This window comes from Crocodylus siamensis, chromosome 5 (genome assembly GCF_052110815.1).
Source record: "Crocodylus siamensis isolate JL-2025a chromosome 5, ASM5211081v1, whole genome shotgun sequence".
Lineage (NCBI taxonomy): Eukaryota > Metazoa > Chordata > Crocodylia > Crocodylidae > Crocodylus > Crocodylus siamensis.
In genome coordinates, this window is record NC_143399.1 from 9641287 (window position 1) to 9669131 (window position 27845).

General features: G+C 43.5%; 1 protein-coding gene across 1 annotated transcript in view; it reads left to right on the forward strand.

Moving 5' to 3' along the window:
- LOC149863461 (nardilysin-like) overlaps window positions 1–25906 on the forward strand; it is a 47560-nt gene extending 21654 nt beyond the window's left edge. The window contains exons 15-30 of the mRNA XM_090048456.1: window positions 1172–1295; window positions 1949–2035; window positions 3310–3429; window positions 6238–6289; window positions 7738–7888; window positions 9056–9183; window positions 11854–12016; window positions 14838–14869; window positions 15221–15359; window positions 17110–17157; window positions 18101–18153; window positions 18846–18929; window positions 22339–22429; window positions 23414–23530; window positions 24160–24249; window positions 25007–25906. Coding sequence (XP_089904582.1) covers window positions 1172–1295; window positions 1949–2035; window positions 3310–3429; window positions 6238–6289; window positions 7738–7888; window positions 9056–9183; window positions 11854–12016; window positions 14838–14869; window positions 15221–15359; window positions 17110–17157; window positions 18101–18153; window positions 18846–18929; window positions 22339–22429; window positions 23414–23530; window positions 24160–24249; window positions 25007–25204 — 1677 coding nt within the window. The 3' untranslated portion in view covers window positions 25205–25906. The remainder of the gene's footprint in view (window positions 1–1171; window positions 1296–1948; window positions 2036–3309; window positions 3430–6237; window positions 6290–7737; window positions 7889–9055; window positions 9184–11853; window positions 12017–14837; window positions 14870–15220; window positions 15360–17109; window positions 17158–18100; window positions 18154–18845; window positions 18930–22338; window positions 22430–23413; window positions 23531–24159; window positions 24250–25006) is intronic.
- Window positions 25907–27845: the final 1939 nt, after the last annotated feature.

Consider the following 27845-nt stretch of genomic DNA (forward strand, 5'->3'; position numbering starts at 1 on the left):
GTAGGTGGAGGGCAAGGAGTGATGCAGCACCCCAGGGGCTCCTGGAACTGTTTCATGCTCACTAACCCCAACTGTCCCCTATGGGGATGGAGGGTATGTAGGGAGCAGAGCTTCAGCCCTTCCCAAACTCTTGGGGTAATAGTGCTCTTCCTGAAAACCCAGTGCCCTCTGTGGTGGGTCATGGAGCAGAGTTGACACCATGGAGATTTCTGGAGCTGCACCGCTGTTACTGATTGCCTGCTGCTCCTCATGGCGGGGCAGAAAGTAGAGCTGATGTTCCCCCACAGGTTTCTGGAGCTGCCACATACTTACTCAGTCTGCATCCTCTTGTGCAGAGGAGTGCATAGAATAGATCTGCAGCCCCATAGAGACTCCCAAGGCCACAGCACATTTCCTTATAGTTCATATATCTGCTGTAGCAGGCCAGGAAGCAGAACTGCAGACCCCTTGAGATTCCAGCAAGTGCGAAGGGCTCATTGGCAAGACTTCTGCCTTTCATTAGGTGTCAAGGAGCAGAGCTGCAGCCTCTTGAGACTTTGGGATGCAGCATGGTCAGTGACAGCTTGCTGCTGTCACCAGGGTGTGGGGAGCAGAGCTTCAGTCTTCTAGAGGCTCCTGGGGCATCAGGGTACTCCCTAATAGCACATCTGATCCCTGCCTGGGGTGGGACAGCACTCTAGTTCCTCAGAGACTGCGAGGGACAGTCTGCTACTTGCCCCCGGACAGTCTGCTACTCCCCATGAGGGCATGGAGAGCAGAGGCACACAGCCCCCTGGAGACTCCCAGAACTGTAGCCTGCTTCCTGATAGCCCATATGTCCTCCCTCTATGGGGCAGGGAGGAGAGTTGCAACCCCTGGAGACTTTTGGGACTGCAGTGTGCTCCTTGATAGCCTGCTGCCTCCACAGGAAGATGGGGAGCAAAGCTTCAGCCTGCTTGAGTCTCCCAAGGCTGCAAGACAGTCACTGATAGACTGCTGCCCCTTGCAGGGGTGCAGCTCCCCAGAAAGTCCTGTGGCTGCAGCATGTTTACTGATATCTGTCCATGCTCTGTGATAAGAAGGGTACGGTGTGCCCCAAAACTTGTTAACATCTCTTTCAACTATACAGTTGGTCCAAATAAGATATGGTATCACCAACAAAAACCGTTACTTCTCACATCTATTTTTAAAGATCATTGCTGATGCCCTTAACCAGCTCTGCCCTCTGAAAGCCAACCTGTTTCTGTTGTCTGCTGGCCATGAGGAAAAATGCCATCTAAAGGAGAGGTGGTTTGAGACACAGTACAGCGTGGAAGGTAAAATAGCCCCTTGGAGTAGTAAAGGTCATTAAGAATGCTCATGAGGCTATTAAAAAGGTGACTGTGTGATATGTAACAATGCAGGAGTTAGGAGAGGGGTTGAAGTTGGGCTAATTGATCATAATTGTCTCATGGACATAATTGCAGTCCATGGGAAAGTCTTAGCTTTATTCCTGACTTTATTAATAAAGCCAGGAGCAATTTGGGTGCCTTGTGTTATTCTGTACCAGCTCTGCTGTGTATGTATTTCTAGCTGAGTCTGTCCTCTTGCTTTGAAGAGCAAAGCCTTTTGGCTGTAGAGGAAAGAAGGATCATACTGAAACCTCACCACAAATTAACAGTAAATGGAGAAGAAAACCCAGAGAAAGGAAGGTTATGACAACTTGAAAGTTGTGGGAACTTGGGATGCTAATGCATGCTGTCTTGATTTACTTTTAAACCTGATTTTAATTTCAAATCTTGCTTGTAGCGAGTTTTAAAAAGGACATAATAAGAGCTGAGCTTGATTCATTTGGCAAATAGGGATGAAGACAGAAACAGCTAAAAGAAAATATTATTATTCTAAGAGTCAGCAACCAGATATTGATGTAGCAGTTGCTTTGCTATTAAGCCTGACAGCTGGGAATATATTAATTTAATGTTTTTCACAGATATTGACAAATACTGGAGTGATCTATGGGCTAGTGACTTTGAGTTAAATCAGGACTTGCACCTTCCAGAAGAAAATAAATATATAGGTGAGTAAGACATCTGTGTCTGACTGTCTCCTGTCACATTTCCCTTCTTTGATCTGCTTAGTTTGATGCCTGAAAAAGATCTTTCTTTGTTTTCTTTTAGATGAATGGCTGATTTTAAATTATGTTTTTGCTATAAAAGAGAAATATGTAGGCATGTGTTTCTCTTAGGTTTTCTTAAAGCTGACTTAGTTTAGGTTTTTGCCACGTTTGGCTTGACATTACCTCTTTAAGATAACCTTAGAGCAGGGATCAGCAATTATTTGGCCTAGCAGGCCACTTAATGAGTTGTGGTGACCTGTTGAGGGCCACATCTCCCTCTCCCCCTCTTGCTTTCTCTCCCTGTCCCTCCATCCCTCTCTCCTGGGTCTGCAGTCAGTGTGAAAGCCTGAACCCACCCACAGCTTAGGCATGCTCCACCCCCACCCTCACCCTCACCTTGCAGCTGGAGTCCTGCCCACAGCTTTAGTGCACCCCCCTCTCCCAGCCTGAGTCCAGACCTGGCAGCTGTTGGCCATGTCCACAGCTGCCCAAATGCCCCCAGCAGCTTCCGGATTGGGACTCCAGGCATGTGGGGTAGGGAGAGGGGATGAATAGAACGGGCACAAGGCATGCTAGAGCTGTGGCCTTCAACCAGCGTGGAAGCCTGAACCCACCCACAGATGTAGCACACCCTAACATCTGGCCCCTGCCTGTGCCCAGAGCCCTGACCTGGAAGCTGCTGGCTGCATTTGGGCAGCTGTAGATGCAGACAGCGGCTGCCGCTGGAGCCAGAGCTGCCACCCACCTGTCGGCCAGATCCATTCACTTGGCGGGTGCCTGCCCATGGGCCAGAACTAGCCTGCAGGCTGTAATTTGCCCCCACCTGCCTTCGAGCAGCAATCACTTTCCTCAACAGAGCAGCCTTCAGGATAAGCTTAATACAGTTAAGAACACTGGAGCTTTGCTTACCAAGGGGGCAGTGTTGTTTGGTTGTTCCTGCTGTTTCGGAAAAAATAATACACAATGTTAAAAAGGCTCCTGAATGGGTCAGCAAAATCAAAAATCAAGATCAGCTTCTCTTGAATGGGATATAATAACCTATCTTTATTCTGGGGTTGGCACTGAATATGAACCAGAATACTGGCAGGGGACCTAAATTCATGAGGGCTATGTGATCCCAGGTATACCAAGATAGAGGAGGATCATCTGCTTACAGTTTTGAAAGTACCATTCTTTTGCCTATACCTATGTGAATTTGAAGTATGGTAACCCACATATTTTCGTGTCTGCACTAGCCAGTAACTTTACTCTGAAGGTACGTGATTGCTCTGAGACGCAGCATCCAGTCAAAATTCTGAATACACAGCTAGGCTGTTTGTGGTACAAGAAGGACAACACATTCAGAATCCCTAAAGGTAACTGTGAAGAAATCCCTGTCTCTTCGCCTCTCACTTGGGTCATTCCAGGTGGACTGCTCTCGCTCTAGCTCTCACTCTCGCTTTGTTTCAGGCTGGTCAACCGGGTGACCTGGCCAAATAAATTCCTGAGGGGAGGGGGGAACTCTCTCTTCCTCTGGCGGGCATCTTGAAAAGCCACAAGTATCATGCCTCCAGGTGTTTCCTGGATGATTCTCTGTAAGTAAAGACCTGGAAATAAGCCAGAAGTGTAGAACTAAGTATAGACAGTTGCATCTTAAAAGGGTCACCATACCCAATATCTGTAAAGGTTCAGCTTATTTTCATTTGCTCAAAGTGTATTCTGACTTCCTTGTTCTACACCCCCCACCCCTGCTTTCCCTCTCTGATCCATAAAGGTATTGGTTTATATGCCTGGTTGTGTGTCTGTGAAGGAGGGAGAGGCAAGCCTTTTCGTTCCTAGCCCAGCCAGCAGAGCTTGTCTGTTTAAGTTTTCTCAGTCCTATCTAAGTTCATACTGGGATGCTTTGGGCTGTAAGAGGCACCTAGAAATATTACCTGTGGGCGAAGCAACCCCAAGGTTCCCAGGGTCTGTGTACCCTAGGCTGCACAGGGCCCTCACTGAGGCCAGTGCCTAACTGAGGTGGTGGCAGTGTTACCCCAAACTTGCGGGTGTTCTCCAGGAAGCAGGACAGCTGGCTGTAGGCACCCCATGGGAGACTGCCGGAGCAAGGTTTTTGGGCCTGGCACAGTGAGGTGGGTGGCTCTGCATAGTAGAGCCTACTGTGCTGCCACAGTAGCACTCATTAACTGTTTCTTTAAACCAAATAAGGCACCCTTTTTGGCTTTCAGGATTTGGATGTCAGAGGAAGTGCAGAATACCATGGAAGATTTCCCTTTCAAAGGAGCATAGCTCTTTAGCTCCAAGATTGAGCACACTTCACAGACTTGAGAGATGCTCTTCATTCCCTCAGTTTTAAACAACTGTCCCTATATAAAAGTACAAAAGCTGGCCCTGTTCTGGGCAGGCACATTCTCTGCGGTACTCTTGTGTTCTTCTAGCTTTTGAGTTGTTTCTGGAGAGATACTTGGTATAGCAATTTTAGTAACTAGAACATCATCTTGTGGAGCTTTGGGACTTCCTGTGGAACTATGTATGACAACCAGTGGGGTGATTCATAGGCATTAAGTCTTTGAAAGGATTTTTTTTATGTTGGGCAGACATAAAAAGCTCTAAAGGCTGATACTGGAGGCCTGCTTGAAGAACCCTTGAAAGCTCAGGGAAATATTATGACTGAATGGGGGTTGTAAACATCCAGGGATCTGAGTAGAGATGGGCTTTTTCTCTGTGGCTGTTTGGGTCAGGACTAGGAACAATGGCCGTCAAGCCTCAGCACCAGAAATTTAGGTTAGAGATGAGAGAGAACTTTCTGACTATGAGAGTGATCAAGCATTGGAACAAGCTACCTAGATAAGTTGTGGACTCTCCATCCTTGGAGATTTTCGAGAGCAGGTTGGACAGACACTTGGCTGGCATGGTTTAGTCAGGGAAAATCCTGTCTTGAGCAGGAGTCTGGGCTAGATGACTTTGTGAGGTCGCTTCCAGCCCTACTTTCCTATGAGAGCTGGTGTTGATGCTGTCATAGATTTTGTGTTGCCATTAGTCACCTAATTTCTTCAGGTCTAATTTCACTATACATACAATGTAGGCAATACTTGTCTTCCTTCAGGACGGCTGAACGTTGTAAATAATAAATGTTTGTAAAGAAGCAAGGATTTTTGTGGGTGACCAGCTGCATGGTTGAGATGAAGTTAAACTTAAGCTTTTGAATGCAAGGCATTTGTCATTGGGTTAAATGTTCGCGAAGACTTTTGAAAATCTAAAATGAGAAAAGCTATAGAAATGTGGATTGTTCATAATAAAATACACATACCGTGATCATCACCATCACAATGTTCAGCAGCACTGTATCTGAGGTTGCCATTAGTACAGAAGCATACTGCAATATCTCCAATACCAGCATTTAAGAATTGCTTGATTAAATGTTAATTTCTACTGAAGGTGTAACTGAAAGTAGAATTTTGAATTAAAAAATGTTAATGATTGTAGTGTCAGAGTTGGAAAACCCTAAAGATAACACCCATTTATATTTTGTAGGCCTACAGTTGTAGGCCTATAGTTGTATCTTGCAAAATACAATTGTGACTTGCAGGCTGGGCAGTTTTCAGAAAAACCCCTTAAACTTACCTTTTTTTCCTGTGAACTGAAGAACATAATCTGGAATCATTGCAGCCCAGTATACATGGAAACTGTATCTCCATTACTGAGTTATGCTTTTGAACAGGATGACATTTTAATGTTCCCTGAGCAGCTTTTACATTTGGTTTTATATGCTAGAAACTGTGGTTGTACCTTACCTTCCAATTGTTTTAGAAATAAAGGGTCAGATTAATATATGTACACAAGTAAACTGCACACACTGAGACATGTCATGCCTGCCTTGAGCAGTTTACAAACTGAATAAGTTTGCAAATGACCATTACAACTTTTGTCACCGAAGGCAGTTTGCCCTTTAAGACTCCAGATACAAAACAAGTACAACTCTGTACTCTTCTCCAAATTGAGAGTTAAAGATTATATGAGATGAATGCAGGAAGGAAGAAAAAATATTTGATTATTGAGTACAAATAAAAACATGTAACCAGTGCTGAAAAAAACATTTATGTGTGTTTCAGAGAAAATAAATGTTGGGCCGGAGCAAACATAGTTGAATGTTTAAAACTGCTATTGTAGTTTTCTTTTTTCAGCTTATGTACGTTTCCATCTGATCTCTCCACTGATACAACAGTGTTCAAAGAGGTAAGCCTTTTTTTCCAGTGTGTTCTGCAGAACAAGATACAACTGTGGTTTTGGTATAGTTCTAGCAGTTAATATTCCCATCAGGTTAAAATGAAAGATAAAATCTTCATCTGAGGGGAAAAAATCTGAGGATAGAACATACCAACTGCACTCCTTTGTTCCCTACTTTTAAGTTCTATAGCTGCTGGTTTTGGAGGGGGTAAGGTATAAGGCAGTGAGAACCAAGCTTTTTCGCAGGCGTGCCATAAATTATGGCTTTCACTCTCCTCAAGTGCTCCTCTTCCTTTATCTGCTGCTGCTTTTTTCTGCTTCCTGCCCTATTTGCTGCTGTTCTCCCTGCTACCTGCCACGCATGCCATGGGTTGCCCACCTCTGGTGCAAAGCGTACTGTAGGAGAAAAGAAGAATGTATATCTTCTAGTGCAGCTTATCAAGATCAAGGTTGTGGAAAATGACAGTACAATGATAACAGTATAGTGTGTCTACCAGTATACTCATATGAGGACTCTTGACAGGGGCAGTCTACTGTGGGCACCAGATATACACATTTTTTTCTCAACTTACTGGCTATGTGGAAGAGACAGAGACAGAGCAGCATTAAGTCATGTGTGTATTACCCAGACTTATGCTAGCAGCTTGACTAATAAACATATTGCATCATTTCATATATGCAGTAGTCCTACTAGTTTTGGCCAGGACTGTCAGACTGTTTAGTGTCTTTATTGAAAGACGACAGAACAGCTTCATGGGGAGCATTTTTGGTATGTCTTTGCAAATCTTTTCTTCATCAGGTCTACTGGGGAAAGTTTTGGTTTTGAATTTTTAATCAAAGCATTTGGTTGTAATTCTCTATGGCATTTTACAGTTTTTAAATGCAATAAAAGAATCCTTGAAGTCTCAAGATATCTTCATATCTATTAAATATTCCATTTAGCAACTTTTGACTTCAAATAAAGCAATTAAGTACCTTTACACAACTAATGTTAATGCATTGTTTGCTTTATTAACACATCAGTATTTAACAAACACATTTTACCAAGAACTGACATGTTGTTTAAAAATGCATTCTTTATTCCAGTTATAGTTTAACCAACATATATATGCTGCAGTTTACCAGACTAAGTTAAGAAATCAACTTAGTCTGGTAAACTATGTAATTTGCATGGGTTCTCCTTTTCTCATCTAATACACAAAAAAATTAAATTAATGCCAAAAAACCCTCCTTGGTAATCCCACCTGTCCTTAGAATTAAAAAGGAATTTACAGCTATATATTTTGGGGTTTTATTTTGCCCCGGAGAAACTTCTGTATGCAATATGCATTGTTTTTTAATGGGTTCTAAACTCCAAATCTTAGATGTGTGTAGCTATCCCATGAAATAATTTACTCCTATCTAACAGTTTCTTCTTTGGTGTTTCCTGTCCTTACTTTGCTTCTTAATTCATGCAGTGTGGTGCTTTTTGAGCTATTTGTAAACATCTTCTCTCATAACCTTGCTGAACCAGCATATGAAGCCGATGTGGCTCAACTGGAATACAAAGTGGTAGCTGGAGAGCATGGTTTGATCATTCGAGTGAAAGGATTTAATCATAAACTACCTGTAAGTTTTAGTAACATGTCTTGCTCACTGCAGATCAACCATTTTCAGGGCATGAGTTTCTAAATTCTTACCAGCTGTATGGCCAAAATACCAGTGGTACATGGATTTAATTAGCCTTTCCAAAGGGATTTCCAGATTTCTGCTTATGCTGATAGACTTACTGTTTCAATACAAAGAAGAACAAATTACATTACCTAGGATTCTTTTTCTTCACACCTGGCTATCTGGGCTATAAGACTTTAATAGATACTGAAAAATCTACTCTAGAGATGTAAATGGTTTTGATCAATTCTGAAAGCAGTAAATTAGAAAATATTACTGGTTTCAGTGGAAGCTTGTGTCTTGGTTATCTGCAAAAGATGTTCATTTTAGATGAGCTATTCTGTGTATTTTTAAATCTTTTACTGTTGCTGAAGTCTCTAGACATAACCATATTGTGTCTTAAAACACACAGTGCAGAGATTCACTATACAAGAATAGGTACGTTGCTGTGATGCATCTTATGGGCCAATAATGGTAGTATCTCATGGAGGGTATTTTTGCCTTGTGCCAAGCAGACATACCCTTACAGCAGTAAGAGCATATCATGTGCCCATTGATAGTGATTCACTATTTACTTCTCACTGACATACCCCTGAGTGAACTAAAAGAACGTTCCACTCTGAAGGCTGCAGAGGTTGACAAGTTCAAGCATTCATAGGCTGAGTCTGTCTTATAGAACACTGGTTACAAGTAACCAGCCTCTGTTTTGTAGTATTACATTTGGAAATTTAAATGCACAAAGTGTAAATGATGAAGCAGTCTAGTCCATTACTTAAACATTAGTTATACGAGTCATTGTTAATTTGCTTTTAAATCTGAAGTGATCCATGTGATTTTAACAAAGTTCACTGTTGATTTAGGTGTTATGGCAGTGATGTATCCTGGCAATCAAAAGCTTATTCTTAACCAATTTGTTTCTTATTCAATGCTGAACTGTATTTTTTGTGAAACTCAGCTGTTGCTTAGAGAATATTTAACAGGTCTTTGCAGCATGTTTTATGAGCCTTGCATTGATTTTTCTATGGATTCTCAGAGAAGTTTTCTTTTTACGGAAGATAGACTTGATATTTGTTCTCTTTGACAAATCTACTTCCTTAAAAATGACTCAAAAATATTTTCTTTTAGCTGCTCTTTCAGCTTATCATTGACCACTTGGCTGACTTCAATTTTACTCCAGCAACTTTTGAGATGATAACAGAGCAGCTGAAGAAGACTTATTTTAATATTCTCATAAAACCAGAGATGCTGGCCAAGTAAGTTCTGTGGGGAGACTAGTTTTAAGGGTGAAAGTTTAGACAGAAGGAAGGTGTCTCTGCGTACACTGTTTTGTCATGACAGTGAAGGAGCTCCTGCAGTTGTCTTTCTTCATATTAGTGCAGGATAAAGTAAATCATAGCACAATCTTTACATGTTTAGAGCACAATACTTGAGTTGTTGAGTATCTCTTTCTTGTGGTAAGTGGTAGATGCTACTGATCAGATGCCAAAGCAGAGGTGAATATTGGGCCAAAGCAGAGGTGAATATTGGTTTATGTAAGGAGGAATGTTGGAAAATTAAAAAGTTATATGTAATTATACAATACAGTATTGGGAGAATACATGTGGGACTCTTTTTTACAAACTGTGAAAGGACTGTTTTTTTTTTTACAAACTATGAAGAAAGTTGCAAATCTTTTATGCGATGGGACCTATTTGAAGAGCCTCAGGTGATTAAAGGGTATGAGGAAAAAGAATGATGGTAAAGTATCAAAACTTATGTCATAAATCTCATGAAAGTTAATGTGATAACTGTCACAGTTAAGACCTTTGATATGGAAGTGCCTGTGCATTCACTTGCTTTGAAAATGTAGGTGACAGGACATTTTTTTATTTCTATCCACTCCTCCTCCAAACAAAATTATTGCTCTTTCAGAAAACTAGAGAAAGCTAAACTAGAGTTAAAAAGTGTCTGGTCCTTTTTGAATGACTCCCGCATACTTTTCCTATGCAGTTGACAGCATCTGCACCATGCAGCATTGGCAAGCAACACTTTTTCTGTTAGTTTTGACTAAGATGATGGTCAAAACTTGTTTAAAATAGTCAACATTGGCTTATGCTGCCTAAATGGGCTTTTATCAAGCAGAATGTGGAGTAGATTAGAACCTTATAGACTGACTAAATCAGAGATGCATAGCATAAGTCTTTTTAAGGTGTGGGCTTACTTCATTAGATGAGAGCCTCTGATGACGTAAGCCTGGTGCTTACAAAAGCTTATGCTATGGATCTCTATTTTAGTTAGTCAATAAAGTGCAACTCTACCCTGCCTTTTGCCTGACTTCAGGTTAACATGGCAAACAACCTCTTTCATCAAGCAAACACCTGAAACCTTTTATAATAGCTTTCCAAAACATTCCAGAAGCTTCTATAATATCTTTGAACATTCAGGGGTGTAGGTGGTAGCCGTGTTGGTCTAAGGACATAGGCAGACAAGGTTTTTTGGGTGAATCTGATATCTTTTATTAGACCAACTTAAATAGTTGGAAAAAAAACGTTAGCATTTTTTTTCCAACTATTTAAGTTGGTCTAATAAAAAATATTAGATTCACCCAAAGAACCTTGTCTGCTTTGAACATTCAAGAAACGTCTTGAACTGCAAATTAGTTTTTGCACCCAATATTCAGTTCAGGGCACATGAAAGTCCCTACCTTAAATCATTCTTCTTAGTAATTATGAGGATGAATATAAAATCAGCAACATAGTGGTTTTCATTTAAAAAACCAACAAACAGCCGATCTGAAGTTTGTTACATTTGTGACTTGTCTGCTTGGTGTATCGTCCACTAAAAAGAATTTTCTCAAACTTTAGTTCCACCCAGAATAAACAGTCTTAGGAGTGGAGAAGGTGAGCATATTTACACTGCCATATAAGCCAGGCGAGCAAACTTACGCCTTTGTTTTCTTTTAATGATGAAAAATGCAGCCAGTGGATTGGATCACAGTCGGAGTCCTTGTCTTTCTCCTCATCAAATTTGTTCTCTTCTTCCTCCAAAACTTTTGAGGACAGTGTTGGTTATACATTCCAACCGGCGTACTGTCACATTTTCTTGCATACAGTGTGCATCTGTTGTCCCAAAATGAGCTGATTGAAATTTGGGTGCATGTTTTAAGTGTGGAAATGTACAGTGCTGCATATGCTGCCCCCCCCCCCCCCCACAACACTCAGAGGCTCCTTCGCTGCTGGCTATGAACACCTTCTCTTCCCCCAGCCAGAGGCTCATGCTTCAGCAGATAATGACTCAGCTGAAGCCCAAGGCTTGGCTCTCATGTATTTCTGAAATGGAGCATTAGCCCCAGTTGCTGGGGCAGAGGCTCATGCTGAATCCACAGAGCCCTCAGCTGACTCCACAGGTGCTGAGGCCAGGACTGGACCCTCAGTTGACCTGGCAGGCCCTGCTGCCTGCCTACGAAGCTCAGCTCAAGAAGAGAAGTGGGGTTGGGTAGTTTCCACGTGGTGTCCTGCAGCTAGGGGGTTAACGGAGCAGCCACAGTGTTTTGCTTCTCCTCTCCCTTTCCTCAATTGCAGCTTCCTATGTTTTCAGTGGTTGTGCCTTTCAGAAAGAAGGGGTGTGTATCTTATTGGGGTGGGGGGAGGGTGTGTCGTATGTGAGAAAATACAATATCACTCCTCTTTGTATCATGCTCAACCTACTGTCACAGCTTTCACCATCAATGGCTGATTTCCATACAAAGTGACGCTGAAAAATTCCCACTTGTTGTCACGCTGGATATTGTCACAAATATCAGTAATTTAAGTGACCTCCATTGAGTGAATGTCCTGCTTTTGCCACAGTTATGAATTCCAGGACTGAATCAGCAGACAGTTACCAGTATTGGGCCACGTAGTCTGAATTGACATGCATTTAAAAATGTTCTGTTGCTGTTACAGGGATGTGCGACTCTTCATTTTGGAACACGGCCGGTGGTCCATAATAGATAAATACCAAAGACTGATGAAAGGCGTTTCTGTTGAGTCTCTATCAGCTTTCATTAAGGCTTTCAAATCACATCTCTTTGTGGAGGGGCTAGCACAAGGAAACTTAACTGGCAGAGTGAGTACTGGACTCAGCAGCTGCAGTTTGGTCTCTGCCTTCTCTGTTAACTGCCAAGTTTAAAAGGTGTTTAAGTACATTTGCCACAAGCCTCATTTATAAATTTCACCAGCTTTGTGTACGTGGGCAGTTTGGGGGATATTTCTCACAGGCCCTGATCACCTGCTAATACTGGGAATGCTTGCCTACACCACCCACCGGTGATTTTACACCATGTTGCATAAATATATTTGGTATTTTTTTATACTGTACATCTGGATTCTGTGATGGTAAAAAAACAGCTAAGCCTGTTCCCACTTGCTTTCCCAGTGGGTGCATGCACCTACATGAGATGTTTACTGCGGAGTTGACTAATTAGCTCTGCTGTAAAATGTCACCATCTACATGTGTGGTGCTATTAGGCTGGAGTAAACTAATTAACTCTGCCATAGGATAGTACTGCCAGACACAAGTATAGACACAAGTGTACGCACATGTAGATACTGATGGGGCTGGCTGGGACAATGAGGACACTTCAGTGTGGGGTGCAATGTGCTGTGGTCAATGTACAAACATGGTGTCTGAGAGCAATAAATTATGGTGTGAAGTGTGCCAGAATTTATTCAGCTGCATTAATTGCATGTGTATATGTGCCTAGTGTTTATTTGCAGTGAAGTGCTCTAGCTCTAGTGGATTTATGATTGCCCTGTAACTCTACTGAAGCTGGCATTACAAATTCAGCCAGCATGATGGGTTTTTTAGAGTCCAGTCTTCTTGTTGCTGGTAGTCATAATGAAGTCAATGACAACTTTTGCCTAAAGGCTGTGGGATTTAGCTCTAGCTTTGATCTAGTTAACAGATGCTATAAATGAGGGGTGGGCAATTATTTGGGCCCATGAGGCACATAGGGAGTTTTGGTGAGCTGTCACAGGCTGGGTCAGCAGCCCCTTCCCTGCACAGCAGCTCACCAAAACTCCCTAAACAGCCCTATCCTGTCTCTCTGACCATGTGTCCTGCCCACGCAAGTCCCAGGTGGTCTCCACGGATCATGGCTCTGCTTTGTGCTCAGCTGGGATGGGGCTGCAGGTGGGCAGGGAGCTGCATCTGGGGCTGGCTCCAGGATTTCGTAGATTTCAGAGACATTAGGGCTGGAAGGTACCTTGCAAGATCATTGGGTCCAGCCCCCTGCCATGGGCAGGAAGTCAGCTGGGGTCAAATGTTCCCAGCAAGATAAACATCCAAACACCTTTTGAATGAGTCCGGAGTAGGTGCTTGCACCACCTCTGGGGGGAGTCTGTTCCAGACCCTGGACACTCAGACAGTAAAGAAGTTTGTCCTTATGTCCAGTCTAAATCAGCCTTCCAGTAGTTGGTGGCCATTAGACCTTATTATTCCTTGGGGGGACCCTGGTGAACAACTGTTCTCCCAGATCCTGATGCACCCCCCTTATATACTTATAGGCTGCCACCAAGTCACCCCTGAGCCTTCTCTTCTCCAGGCTGAAAAGTCCCATGTCCCTCAGCCTCTTCTCATAAGGCTTGCTTTCCTGGCCTTTGATCATGCGGGTGGCTCTCCTTTGGACTCTCTCAAGCTTATCGATGTCCCTCCTGAGGTGGGGGACCCAAAACTGGACGTAGTACTCCAGCCGTGGCCTCACTAAGGCCGAGTAAAGCGGGAGGATGACATTCCTGTTTTTGATTGAGATGCATCGGTGGATGCAAGCCAGAATTTGATTTGATTTGCTGGCTGTGGCATCGCATTGATGACTCATGTTCATCTTGTGGTCAGTCAAGACCCCCAAGTCTCTTTTGGTTGTGGTGCTAGCCAAGCATAGCACTGCCGAGACTATAAGTATGATGCTGTTTTTTTCTCCCGAAGTGGAGCATGGTTCTGTAGTGGTACAAGAGAGCTAAATTACTTGAATTGTAAGGTGAATGAAGCAGGCTTAAGGTTGCAATGATTTTGCTACTTTTATATCATGAAAGGAGGATGCCAAGGTAACAGGTTGTAATAGCTGGTAATTGGTAAAATTTGGTGTGACACAATCTTTTTCTCAGTCTGTATCCCCAGATTTTCAAAACCCAGGTGACAAGGGCTAGCCCTAAATGCAGTTAACACAGGTGCTGTTGTGTGGCCAGGAAGGAGGAAAGAGACCTGAAAAAAACCACTGTTTTCACTTTGTGCCCATCACTTTCACTTAGCTGGTCATGTTTTCCTTGAACTGTCAGTCAGTCTGTGGGGGAAACTTGCCCAATGTCCTGTTGGGGGCAGGGACTGTTTTAGTAACAAATATGCCCTGCTTGTGGGGTCAGTTGGGGTTTAGCCGGGGCTGCAACATTGTTTGTGCTCCATGCATTTTGCACCAAGCCCAGCAGCGTGTAAGTGAAGTAAATCCATTGTAGACACGTGCTGCCCTGCCAGCCCCCAGAGACATCCTGCAGCATTGGCTGTAAGCTCTGCTACTGCGTTACTCTCTTCACAGGAGCCCAAGGTGCTCCCCCAAAGCATTTCCAGTCTCCCAAGCAAGAAAGGCCCTTCCCTCATGCTCCTTTTGCACATACCCCAAACTGCTTACTGACCCACTCTCCAAGAGCCATTTCTCTCCCATTAACTCCCTCTTTTTTGGCTTCCATATTGAGAGACTAAAGCCCCTGAGCAACATACTGGATGGGAGATGTCTGATCTCTTCTGCAGCATAACATAGACCTGACTGAACAGTCGCCTTGTAGGGTGATTTGATGTTGTAACAGTAGAAGGGCAGGGCTGGCAAGGGTGCGGCTGGAATATGTATTGGGATTGACAAATCCAGTCTCCTAAACTGTGTTGATTCTTCATTTCCTAGAAGTCAAAGGACTTCCTGAATTACATTGTTCAGTGAGTATCTGATTTTTTTTTCCTTCTTTCTACTTGGGAAGCAGATAACAAAGTTATGCCCTTTGGTTAACTGGCTTCCTTTTTTTGTGGAGGGTGGGGAGATGGTTTGAAATCTGGAATTTCCTGTTCAAGAAGAAACATTGTAACTGTATCATCACTAGTTTCTAGGAGTCTGCCTTGGGGGTTCAGGCATGGTGGCAGGTGAAATGGGACATCTTGTTAATTTTGTTGTGGCCCGAGGAGGGATGGAGACTGATTTGACTTCTGGGGCATCTGAGTCGTGAGACTGGTGGTTTGCCTTGGTCAAGGAATGGGCAGGTGTATGACACTCGCTGCTTGGACTCTCTTCAGAAAGCTGCAGTTCGTTCCGCTTGCACACCCGTGCCCTGTCCAGTTCCGGGTGGTGGACCTGCCAAACACGCACCTGCTCTGTAAGGTGAAAACCCTTAACAAAGGTGATGCCAACTCAGAAGTGACAGTCTACTATCAGGTAATGGGTTAAAAGGTTCAGTATTTTCATGTATTTTACTTGTGACATTTGGTGTGAATCCTGGGCTCGTAACAATCTTCAAACAGTGATTTCATGGAAACTACACTGAATTCTATTGATCCCCAAAACAGTTCCCTCTAATAAGACCAAGTTACTGAAACCCCTTGATGAATCCGCTGCCTCTCTTGTTCTGTATGTGAGAATTCTGGATGTGTATTGTTTGCAGGCATGTCTCCAACCACTCCTCTCTTGAAATTGTTACATTCCTCATGCTTACTCTCTGCAGGTTGTGCCCGCTGATTTCTTCTGTTGGATTACTCTGAGACTGCTTTTCCATCTGTACTGTGAACTAGGGCTGTGCGACACTTTGCCGGCTGTTTCGTTTCAAGGCTGTTTTGACTTGTTTCGAGCTCCATACAGTGAAATTGAAACAAAACGAAGGGCCTCACAACAAAACGAAGCCACTCAGAATGTTTCAAAAGTTTCTAAATGTTTCAGATTTTGAAGCAGCCAGCTAGGTGGTGGGAGGCAGGAGAGAGCCAGGGCTGCACTCTGCGCGGCTCCGCAGCCCCACGTGGCTCAGCCAGGCGGGGAGTGCAGCCCTGGCTCTCCCCACCTCCCGCTGCTGGCCTGGGCTGCACTCCGTGGGGCTGGCGGAACCAGTTGGAGCGCAGCACCGGCTCTGCTTTCCTCCTGCTGCTGGGCTGTCCTCCGATCGGCTCCGCCAGCCCCAGGGAACTCAGTCTGGTGGTGCAAGGCGGGCAGAGCTGGTGCTGTGCTCTGCCTCCCACCACTGAGCTCAGTTCCACAGGGCTGTGAGCCACTGGGAGCTGAGCCTGGTAGCAGGAGGTGCTTCCCACACCAGGCTCAGTTCCACAGGGCTGTGAGCTGCTGGGGAACTGAGCTCACCTGGGGGAAGCACCTTCTACCGCTGGGCTCAGTTCCCAGGGCTGGGGAACTGGGTCTGGCTGGGGGAAGTGCCTTCCGCCACTGGGCTCAGTCCGCAGCGCTGGGAACTGAACCCAGCGGCAGGAGGTGCTTCCCCAGGCAGGCTCAGTTCTCCACGGCTGGGTCCCAGGAGGCAGGAGCAGCATCCTGTGATCTGGCAGGCAGACTGGGGCCCACCTGCGGTGGCTCTGCTGGACTCCTCCCTGTGGTGTGGGCCCCCCATCTGCCTGCTGGATCACAGGACACTGCTCCTGCTCCCTGGCTTCTGCTTGTCAGGTGCTTGAGGTGCAGTTTCCTAGAAACCCCTGCACCTATCTCCTTGACACTTGGCAGGCTTCATGCCCTCAGAAGGGGCTATTCTCCCTGCAAGTTTCATCAGAATCAGACAAGAAATGACAAAGTTATAGGCTGTTTCGTGCTTCCCCATTATAGCCTATGGGTGAAATGTTGAAACAGCAAAACAGTTTCGATGAAACAAAATGGAACAGTGCTTTCGAAACAGAATTTGAAACAAAACACTGTTCTGTCGATACGGAGTCGAAGTCGAAGTGGAATGCTGCTGTTTCTCACAGCCCTACTGTGAACCCTAAAAGCAGCCCTTACCCTCTGCTTTGGAGGTCATGTTGAAGACATGTCAGATGCCAGAAATTCTCTGATTTCTTTTTGTTGCAAATTATAATGTCCTGCAAACTATTTTGAAGGGTTTCCTCTCTCTTGGAAGGATCCCTGTCATGACTTGGACTATAGTAATCAGTACCATGAAGACCTGTGAACTGTTTTCAATGAATGCCTTTTCTTTTAGTCTGGGGCTAGGAGTTTAAGAGAATACACCCTTATGGAGTTGCTTGTGGTAAGTGTTAATCTTTCTTAGGAAAACTTGAGTTCTTATTAACAGATGTCTGAGAATCTGCTGTTGTGACCCAGGCAGTGTCTGCTGGGGAAAGAATGGCTGGTGTTAAGAGAACACCATAGGTCTAAATAACACAAAGGCAGCACATGACCTTAACCTGCTCTTGCATGCCCCTCATATAGAATCATAGGAAACCAAGGCTGGAAGTGACCTCCCAAGGTCATCTGGCACAGACCCCTGCTCAAGTCAGGATCATCCTTGACTAAGCAATCCCAGCCAAGTGTCTGTTGAACCTGCTCTTGAAAACTTCCACAATTTCTTTAGGTTTCCTGTTCCAAGACTTGACCATCCTGAGAGTCAGAAAGTTTCTTCTAACCTCAAACCTAAATTTCTGCTGCTGAAGGTTGAGGCCATTGCTCCTATGGTCATGGAGAAAAGCCCATCTACATCTTCTCCGTAATTGCCCTTCAAGTATTAGAAGACTGTTATCAAATCCTGCTTCAGTCTTCTCTTTTCCAGACTAAATAAATGACTTTCAGCCTTTCTTCATAAGTCTCGTCAAGGCCTGTAATAATTTTCATTGTTCTTCACTGGACTCTTTCCCAAATATGGTATAGTGTGTGGTTTCCCAAATATGGTATAGTGTGTGGTTTAAGCATAATATTAGGAAATCTCCAAAGAAGTTTACCCAGAAATGGAATAAGTGAACATTCTTGTTACAGAACATGAATGTTTAAGGTCAGGCTTCCCTTGTTCCCAGTTATGGGGTGAAAGTTATTCCTTTATAGGGTAGCAGGGAAGAGGGAATCATTTGAGGTATTAGTATTATTCCTCTCTTATTTTGATCACACTTTTGTGCTGGGCCTGAGGCAAAGCTGCTATTATGGGGTAGCTGCTGCTACATGTAGGAACATGCTCTGACTGAAGGCATGCCATGTTTCAGATGCACATGGAGGAGCCTTGCTTCAACTTCCTGCGAACCAAGCAAACCCTTGGGTAAGATCACTGTGTTGGGGTATAGCTCCTGTTCAGCTGCTTTATCATAGTGAGTCATATCAATTTTGGTACATTGGAGATGCTTTGCTGTGCACTAGTTAATCCCTGGTATAGTACAACTGAAAGAAGAGTGTAACTTGCTACAACCCCTGATAAGGGCATCCTCTGATAACTCTGTTACTTACTCACTTTGCTGTATGTCAGGGTTATGCCCAGTCACACTACTGTAAATTGGAAAAGTTATCCACTACTATAGCATTTCCCTGAACACACATGTAAACAGAAGTGGCTGTTGAACTGGAATTAATTCCTGTCACATTTGCAGGTGCATCAGCCTCTTCAGGCCAACTGATGCGAACTGAGGGATGTTGTAACCCCTGAGTGCATGGCACCTAAACTGTCTGCATCCTTATAATTTGACAAATCTAGTTTACAGGAGTTCTTATAACACAAGTACTCAATGAAGCCCATCTGCTAAACAATACACAGTTCTAGAAGGATGTCCTGAACAAGAAAAATTCAGTGCCACCAGATGTGAGAGTTTACACTGATATTTAAGCTAGTCCCTCAGGAATGGTTAAGTTGATAAACACAGTCTAAATGCTAACAGTATTCTAATTTAGCAGTTATGGATTATATGTATGAATAAATTTGTGTTTAGGGAATGATTTTTTTTCTCCCTTTGGTTTTAGCTACCATGTGTACCCAGCCTGTAGAAATACTTCTGGGATCCTTGGGTTCTCTGTTACTGTAGCAACACAAGCTACAAAGAACAAGTAAGTATCTTACTAATTAAAAAAATGGCTACAGAGTGATGATGATTCCACCTTAGGATCATTAGAAAACTGTTCAGAGCTAATGTCTACAGCTCTCAACTGAAGTGCACCTAAAGCTTTTTAGCTTCTAACCCTTTTGTACATAAAGCTTAGAGAATTGAGTTTCTGGAATCCTGTACTTCGTTTATCGCAATTTTATAGAATGAGAAATTATTTTCCAGTTGCAAATTTTAGATGCCCTGCTCATGCTATTCACTTTGTGGTGGTTCTGCTGGTTAGATTGAAAAGTGTTCTTCTGGATCACACACAATGAGTTAGGTCTTCATCCAGACTCCATCTGGATTTTTCTTCCCATCTGTTTAGGAGCAATCTGGTGTCATACAAATATCATATCACAGACTTGCATGGTTTTAGTAACTGGGTTATTTCTTTCCAGTGCATAAAATGCCCCAAACAGCCTCATGGTATCCATTCTGCATGAATGCATCAGCTTTATTTGAAAATGAATGTACTGAAATGTAAAGAAATTGGGGATTGATAGTGAAAAGTTTTGAGCATGTGTAAAGCTGAGCAACTAATTATTAGTTCATTTTAAAACAAAAATGGTCTGCTTTATTCTGTATCAATTGTTACTGACAATGGAGTAGTGTAGAAGATCTTAATGTTCTTGCTAGTTTTATTTCACCCTTGATCTTTACTGTTCAGCCAGATAAAGCTCTTAGGAATCTGTTGCAGTGTCTTCACTTGGAAGTTCTTTGCAAATACACTGTTTGTTTAGTTAGGTGGAGTATACTTGGGGTGATGTGGCTGCAGAATGATTAAGGCATTTCACTGTGGATCCAGAGGCAAAAGTTTTAAGCCCTATTTCAGACTTGTGCTGAGGACTGCCCCATTGGTATGGGTAGGTACATGGTCATTGTGCATTTGGGGAATCGGAGACTCCTAGTCACGTTGCTGGCCATATTACTCCAGTGTGTGCTGTTGGCTACAAACACGGGTGTGCCTTAACCCTGATGAGCTGGCTTGGCTCAGACTCCAGTGGCTTAAAAATGTCTGACTTGATATACACTGTGACCTTAGCTTTTTCCATCTGCAGTTTTAATCTTAGTTCCAGTGCTGCAGAGAGCTGCAAGAGATGAAGGATTGGAATTCTCTCCATCCTCAAGCAGTCCTCATGGCATGATGATCCTCTCTGAAGGTCATAGGGATGGTCAATGATACTAGCTAAAGAATAACACAAGCTGTTCCTCCTATGCAGGGAGCTTGGGACACTTATTTCCTGGTGATCAGTCAGTTTCTAGAGTTGCCCTCTATTTCTCTATAATTGTATGGCAAATAGCACAGCATTTGAACACACTAATGCTTTATGACACACAAAAGAGCATTAGATTATCATGAATAGTAAATTACACATATTTTTCATATGCCAATGAAACCTTAATTTCAGTTTCAGAGAGGCAAATGAATAAATGACCTTTCAAATGCTGTTTTATCTTAAGCCCACTATTAATTATTTTCAAGTTGATAGCTGACTGCTGAATTTTAAATAGATCTCTTGCTCACCATTAATTTGTAAAAAAAAAAATAGGTGCAGACAATCTGGAAACAATAGAAATACATACACCTCTCTGCTATTACCTTGTCCCCCATATGCATTGCTGCATGTTAACTCCTTGGAAATTTCAGTCTAGTGGCTACAGCAGCTGGGAATATGCTTCTAAACATCTGTTACTCCTGTATCAGAGCTGCTTTCCTGCACCCCACTTACCTGTGTCTGAGACCCTGAGCTTGCGCACAGTCTTTAATGTAAGGTAGTTTGCCAGTAACATGCCTGCAGTGTTAGTCAGGACATGCCAGCAGTAGTAGTAGCATTTTCTTCTTGTTACATAGAAAGAATGACCAGTTTTATCTGTCAGGTAACCGTATTCCTTTAGACAGGGAAAAGTTGAAAATTGAAACAGGTAATGGCTTTCTTTTGCCCCTTAGCTAGGGTTACCATACATACGGGTTTTCCCAGACATGTCCCCTTTTTGGGTCCTCCCATCTCCATCTAGGCATTTTTTAAACGTGTCAACAAATGTCCAGGATTTTGCTCTGCTCAGCATCAAAGTTTTCCCTGGCACTGGGTGGCAGCAGGGCTGGGGAGATGCCTTCTCCTCCAGCACAGAAAGGGAGCGGGGGGGGAGGGCAGCAGGAAGCTGCGTGGCCACACTGGTGCCTGTGCTCATGGGGCAGATCAGCTGTGAGATGCTTGCAGTGTTAGGGGGAGCAGGGAGCTGCGGGTTGGGAGCGAGGGGCACTGGCAGGGTTGGGCAGGGCAGGGGACTGTGGGTTGGGAGTAAGGGGCACCAGCAGGGCGTGTGTGGCGGGTGTAAGGGGTTGCAGGAGGGATGTGGGGGCTGTGGTTTGGGAGTGAGGGCCACTGGGGTGTGGCAGCGGATTGTGATTGCAGGGAACAGGTAGTGCCAGAGGGCTGCAGGTTGGGAGTGAGGGGCACCAGCATGGTTGGGGGAGTGGGGGGTGGAGGACTGTGGGTCGGGAGTGAGGGGCAGCAGCAGGGCTGGGGGTGCTGTGGCTTGGGAGTGAGGGGCAGGGGCAGGGCACAGGCATATCACTGCCTCTCCACCCTCCCTCCCTGACAGGTGTCCTCTTTTTTGAAACTAGAAATATGGTAACCTTACCCTTAGCAAATGTGTATAGTCTTCTCAGATCTGTTCGTTTGTGTGGATAGCAAAGGTATCGTGAGGCGATAAAGGTCCAGACTTTAAATTGTTCATTTGCCCCCACTTATTATGTCCTTGCAGTGTTATTCATGATATTATTGTGGGTTCAATACGAAATCATTGAAGCTGTTTATGTAACCAGTACCCTTCATTTAAGATAGCCATATGCAGCTTTTAAACTCCTTTCTGAAACAATAGCAGTCTTCAAACCTAAATGTGGAAATATGGCATCACCCAAAACAATGTTTCATGCCAATTCACTGAGAAATTTGAAACATGTGATCAGAGCAGCTTTTTCTGGGTATTGTTTATAGCAGGCAGGTGTGTGTGTTGTGAGGGAGAGAAGCACCAAGAGTATCACAAAAGGAAACAGAAGCAGCAGGCAGCCAGCCACAACCACAGAAACACTGGTAGCACAACCTTGCTAGAGATGCTTTGGGCTGGATGCTGCCTGAAAGGTTTAGAGCTGTGAGCTAGAAAACCATCCTGCTTTTCATTCTTCCAGCACTCTAGGAAACAGGACTTCAGTACTGTTTGTATAAAAAGAGAAAGTGACATTAAAGCAATCCCTGCCTCCAGCATGTTTCTCCTCCTAACTGGAACTACCTGCAGAACTCTACAGTTTGGGTAGTACTTGGATCAAGAGGGAACAATATTATTTCTGAAGTTTCCCTTTTTTCTTTCAGCACTGAATTAGTTGACAAGAAAATAGAAGAATTTCTTGTGTGTTTTGAGGAAAAACTCAAGATTTTAACCACAGAAGCATTCAGTGCTCAGGTAATGGGAGAAGCAGTTGAAATGCACAGGGTAAAAATGGCTCTGCTCCTTTCCTGGTCTGTCAAAAGCCACTGACGTCCTCTTTGGGATGGAGGAAGTGGAAATATTTCTGTTTGTCAGGGCAGGCATTGATGGTGCCCTTGTCTCTCCTGTTCTCTTCCTCCTTCTGGCCATTGCTTGTTTTTATACTGAAAAGCCTATTTTTTGTGAAGAGCCTGTTTTTTCTCACCCACCGACTGCCTCAATTTGCATTTTCACTGACTGGCATCTTGCATACTGGCCTCTGGCTTCTATTTTATTTTATTCCATCCAGGAAGAGCACAGAACAACTGCAGGTGCTTCCTCAGCCTGAAGAAGGGTGTTGGTACCCGAAAGCTTGCAAAGAAGAATTTTTCCAACTGTTTTAGTTGGTCTAATAAAAGATAGCAGATTTACCCAAAAAACCTCGTCTGTTTTTTGTGAGGCATTTTTCAAGTGGGTACATGAGAGGGTCTGGAGCAGATGTTCTTAGAGACAGCTTTGGACAAATGTGTATGATGTGGCTGCCTCCAACTGCAGAGGCCTGGACTCGATGACCTGGGGATACCTTCCAGCTCTATACTCCTGGCATTGGCTGCAGTGTACAGTGGAGTTTTCTAGGGTTGGCATCAAAACTAAACAAGGAATGCTTTGATTTTTTTCATCTCCTCTGGATTTTGAGCCTCCCACCCTGTGTTAGGTCTCTTGTTTCTCCTGACGGCTTTAGCTGGGCTCAGGGGATGTGGACAATTTTGTTCAAAGGACTCAAGAACTGTTAGTATTTCAGTACTTAAAGCAAATGCCCCAGACGCCAAAATTGCATTTAGCACAAGTTAAACATTTGCTTTGATTAAGACACTAGACCACATCTTATGCTAATTAGGGCTTCTGTAACAGAATCCCCCTCCTTTCCCAAGGATGTTGGCTTCCCTACAGAGTAATAAGTATGAGTGTGTTTTTTCACAGGTCAGTGTTCTAATAAATATGAAAGAATGTGAAGATTCCTATCTTGGGGAAGAGGTGGACAGAAACTGGAATGAAATAGTGACACAGCAGTATTTTTTTGACAGACTTGCCCATGAGGTAATGGATTCAGCTTAAACGTCTTTTATTGTCTGCCTTTGTCTTACTAGATGCTTGCATTTGAAATACAGGGTGAAATTCTGCTCTAGTTAAGCCAGTGGCAAATCTCTAACTCAGGGGTTCTCAACCCTAGAGCCGCGGTCTAGTACTGGGTTGCAAAGGATTGGCTGCCAGTCCACAGGAGGGTTGGCTGCTGGATTGGAAGTGACTGCGGACTGGCAAACCGCGGACCGGCAGCCAACCCTTTTTATACTGAGTATAAAAAAGAATTGGCTGCTGGTCTGTAGTATGCCGGTCACTGCCGGTCCACGGTCACTTCTGATCTGCAGTTTGCCGGTCCTCAGCATAAAAAGGTGGGGAACCCCTGCTCTGACTGATCTTAGTGGGGCCAAGATTTCAAGCTTAGTGGATATTGCTTCTTGAATAGAAAGCTTGATCTCGTTTGCCTCGTAGAAACTCAGCAGTTCTGGGGCTTAAAATATCTGCAACCGTTGTCCAGGGATGGATCAAAGGACAAGATAATAAGGCTGGTAGAGAGGTTCAGATGCTGTTTAAGTGCTGGAAATGAGGATGTTGTATAATATTAGTGTGGTAGTTGGAAGGTTGAGGATTCTGTCCTTGGTTTTCAGATTGAAGCACTAAAATCATTTACCAAAGCAGACCTGGTTAACTGGTTCCAAGCTCACAGAGGCCATGAGAAGAAAGCACTCAGTCTCCATGTGAGTATGTTTGGAATCAGTAATCCATTAGATTAGTGTCCTTCCCACCATCTTTTTTGAAATGTCTGAATTGATAATTACTTCCTTATTTAAATTCTAGGGTCTTTCCTTTTTATCTACTCTTGCTCTCATGATGGACTCGTTTCAAAATAGAGTCCTGTGAAGATGCATGTAAAACAAGTTCCTTCCTTCCTAGCTTTACATTTTGTTTTACCAAGTTCTTCCTATACTCTGTCACACATTTAGCTTGTCTCATTCCTTGGAGTCTCAGTACAGCAGAGACTTCATATGCCTGAAGAAGGGTGATTGCGCCCAAAAGCTTGCTGAGAACTTTTTTTCCAACTACTCAGTTGGTCTACTAAAAGATATCACAAAGAACCTTGCCCGTAAATCAACCATCACTTTTCAAACATAGTTAAAAGCTAGAATTGCAAATAGCACTTCCTCCATCTCAATTTCTGATCTCTAGTTACACCCACATTGGAGGAGAGGAACACACTTTCATTTTAGTCTTTGTAGCATTTTCCTGGGACAAGGATTTAATAGAGAAGTCTGCAGTTTGCAGAAATTCACAAAAGCTTTTATTTGATCTCTGCTACTATGATCATCAGGTCCCCATGGGAGAAAATTTTGAAACTTAATGTTTAGCTAAACTAACTTAGGAAATAGGTGGCTATGAACTAAAAGCATAGGTTTGATTTTTAGCATCCGGACTTTAAAGGTTTTTCTGGTAACCATCTGACCTTTCAATTTTCAGGTGGTTGGTTTTGGTAAACACGAAGGGGACTCGGATATTATAGCTGCCTCAGATGCTCAGCAGTGCTACCTTGGAGATATGCCTCAATTCATTTTTTTACCCCCTTCTTCTCATATGAAGGATACAGCTTCCATCAGAGATATTAGAGATTTCACACTAGCCCTTAATCTCCTCCCTTACCATAAGATATTAAAATAAATTTCAGCTGTTTTCCTCTGTATTAAAGCGCATGTTTTATCATTGTCAACCTGAGAACATTATGAATCTTTTAGCCTCACTAAATGAACATGTATTGTCAGCAGGATTGGGTAAGTTAATTCCGTATTTTCTTTCAGATTTGTAGTATATTATCTTGATACTGTACTCCCTGCCCTCCTCTGAAACCTGGAACAAGTTTATTTTTAGTAGCTGTTAATGGAAAACATTCTGGGCCCAAAATAATTGACTATAACATCCTTCAGGTCATTTCCTTTCCTTGGATTTTATGTTCTTTTTTTTTTGTATTCAGCTCAACATACTATGTCAATTTGAAACATTAGTAATCTGCTCTTTATATTGCAGACATACTATGTCAGAGCCCGTGTGTCATGCTTCATTACTCTACAGAGGGGCATGGGAAAATCTCAGAGAAATAGTGCATCATGGCAGAACACTTCCTGTATGTAGAATGTGCCTCAAATGACATTCTAGGGCTCATGTACATGCCACAATTTTTGCCTTGTCATGTGCTACAACTGTGTATCTGTTTGCATGAGTGGGATTTCCAGTGTGCTAAAGTTTTTCTTGTTCATTAAAACTCCTTGGATGTTGTTCAGTTTGGCTCACCGGGAATTAAAGTATTGTGTCTGTGGATTTGTTGCATGCAAGCACGAAAGGACTCAAAGATGTGCAGTGAGCCTCTTTGTCCACCAGATGGCGCTGCAACTTTTTTGTAGTTCATCCCTTTGCGTTGCTTCTGCTTTTTTTTTCCTTGTGTGGTTTGCCAGCTCCCTACTTCCACAGCTGTGTGGCAGGGGATGGGATGGGTGGGGGGCCCCAGGCCCGGGGGGGCAGCACTGAACTGTCCCATTGTCCTGCAGTGCGAGCCAGGAACCCAGCTTAATTCATTTGAAAACTTAGTGTGTGTAAAAAAGATGTGACGCTTCAAGGCTCTGTTCGTTTGAAAACCTAGTGCGGGTAAACACAGATGTGACACTCCGAAATAAACAAGTTTAAAATTTATAAACCTGTTTAATGATTAAAACCTGTGGTGTGTACAGGCACCCCCAGTCAGTGGGTCCTCCCAGAGCCCAGGATAACTCCTTCCCTTTCTACGGCACACCTTAGCACAACCTCACATCAGTGGCTGCATGGAAGGTCCCGTACAGCCAGCTGTGCTGCAGAGCAAACACCTCTGTGGGATTTTGGCTCTTCTTTATACTGCAAGCACAATGCAAATGGATCACTGTGATGCCTGTTGACATAATTCTCCATAGCCTGGCACCCTGGAAAGCAATTAGTACTTGCACAAAGGGATTACCAAGCGGGTGTAAAGTGCTGCAAATCATTGTGTGTAACATGTACTTTGCATACGTGCAAGCTGCTATTCAGTATGCCAGGCAAGGGAGAAACAGGCCCTAGTCTTGTCAGCCATGCTTCAAGATTTATTTCCTAGTTTGGAACCAATATTATAATTCCTCTTTTCTGTGGTTCTTTAAGGTGGGTTACCTGAGCCTTATGTGCTCACTTTGCTATGTGGTGCACATGTGCCTTAGCTCTCCTTGTGCATCACATCAAGGACATGAGGAATGAGTGTGTCCCACTGCTTAGTTCCTCTCCACTACCTGTCTTGAGCCAGAGCTTTGTGGTGTCCTTCAGACCATAGTTACTGACCTGCTGGTCATGCCCTCACTTCTGGTTAACCTATTAGGCCTTTTTTGTAGCAAAGGAAAAGTTTATACTGTTGCTCCTCATTTACAGCTTGTATTTTTTTTTTAAAAACATGATAATTAGTGGACTTGTTTTCCATAACAGAGTAGGACCCTCCTTTCTCCTGTTATAAAATGCTTTCTTCTAGATTCCTCAGCTTCAAATACTGCTTCTCTGAAGATGGGAGGGGGTTTCTTGCAGTGTGCCTGTCTTCACTGAGGCAGCATTCTGATCAGGAAATAAAACTTGCCCAGTTGTATATGCATACATAGGGCCCCTGGTAGCTGGCTGGATTTGGAAACCCTGTGCTGGGCATAGGCAGGCAAGGTCCTTTGAGTAGATGTGATATCTTTTATTAGACCAATTGCGTATTTGGAAAAAAGTTCTTAGCAAGCTTTCGGGCACAATCACTCTTCTTCAAGCATCAGAAGTCTCTGCTGTTCTGAGGCTCCAAAGAATGAGAGAGATTAAAAGTGTGAGAAGATGTCAGTGAGAATGTAAATAGGTAGAAATTAGTAAAACAAAAGGTAAAGCAGGGAAGGGAGGGGGGAAGGAGAAGCAGGAGGAAAAAAAGCCAAAGGTGAGTCAGGGAGACTCTACAGTAATGGTAATTCGAGGTAGAAAAAAGGCAGAAAAATAGGGGAGGGGAGAAAGGTGTAAGCTGTCAGGTCTGGCAGGTACTTGGTGAATTAGATGTCAGGCAGGTTGTAATGTGTCAAAAATCCAATGTCTATACTGAGTCCATGTTTTTTTGTATCCAGTAGATTTATGAAGTGAAGTTCATAGGCTTTTCTATGAGAGGTGTTTTATAAGATCCTTTTCATAGTTTCTAGGGTTGGAAGGGACCTGAGTAGATCATCTAGTCCGACCCCCTGCCATGGCAGGAAAGAGTACTGGGGTCAAACGAACCCAGCAAGATGTTCATCCAACC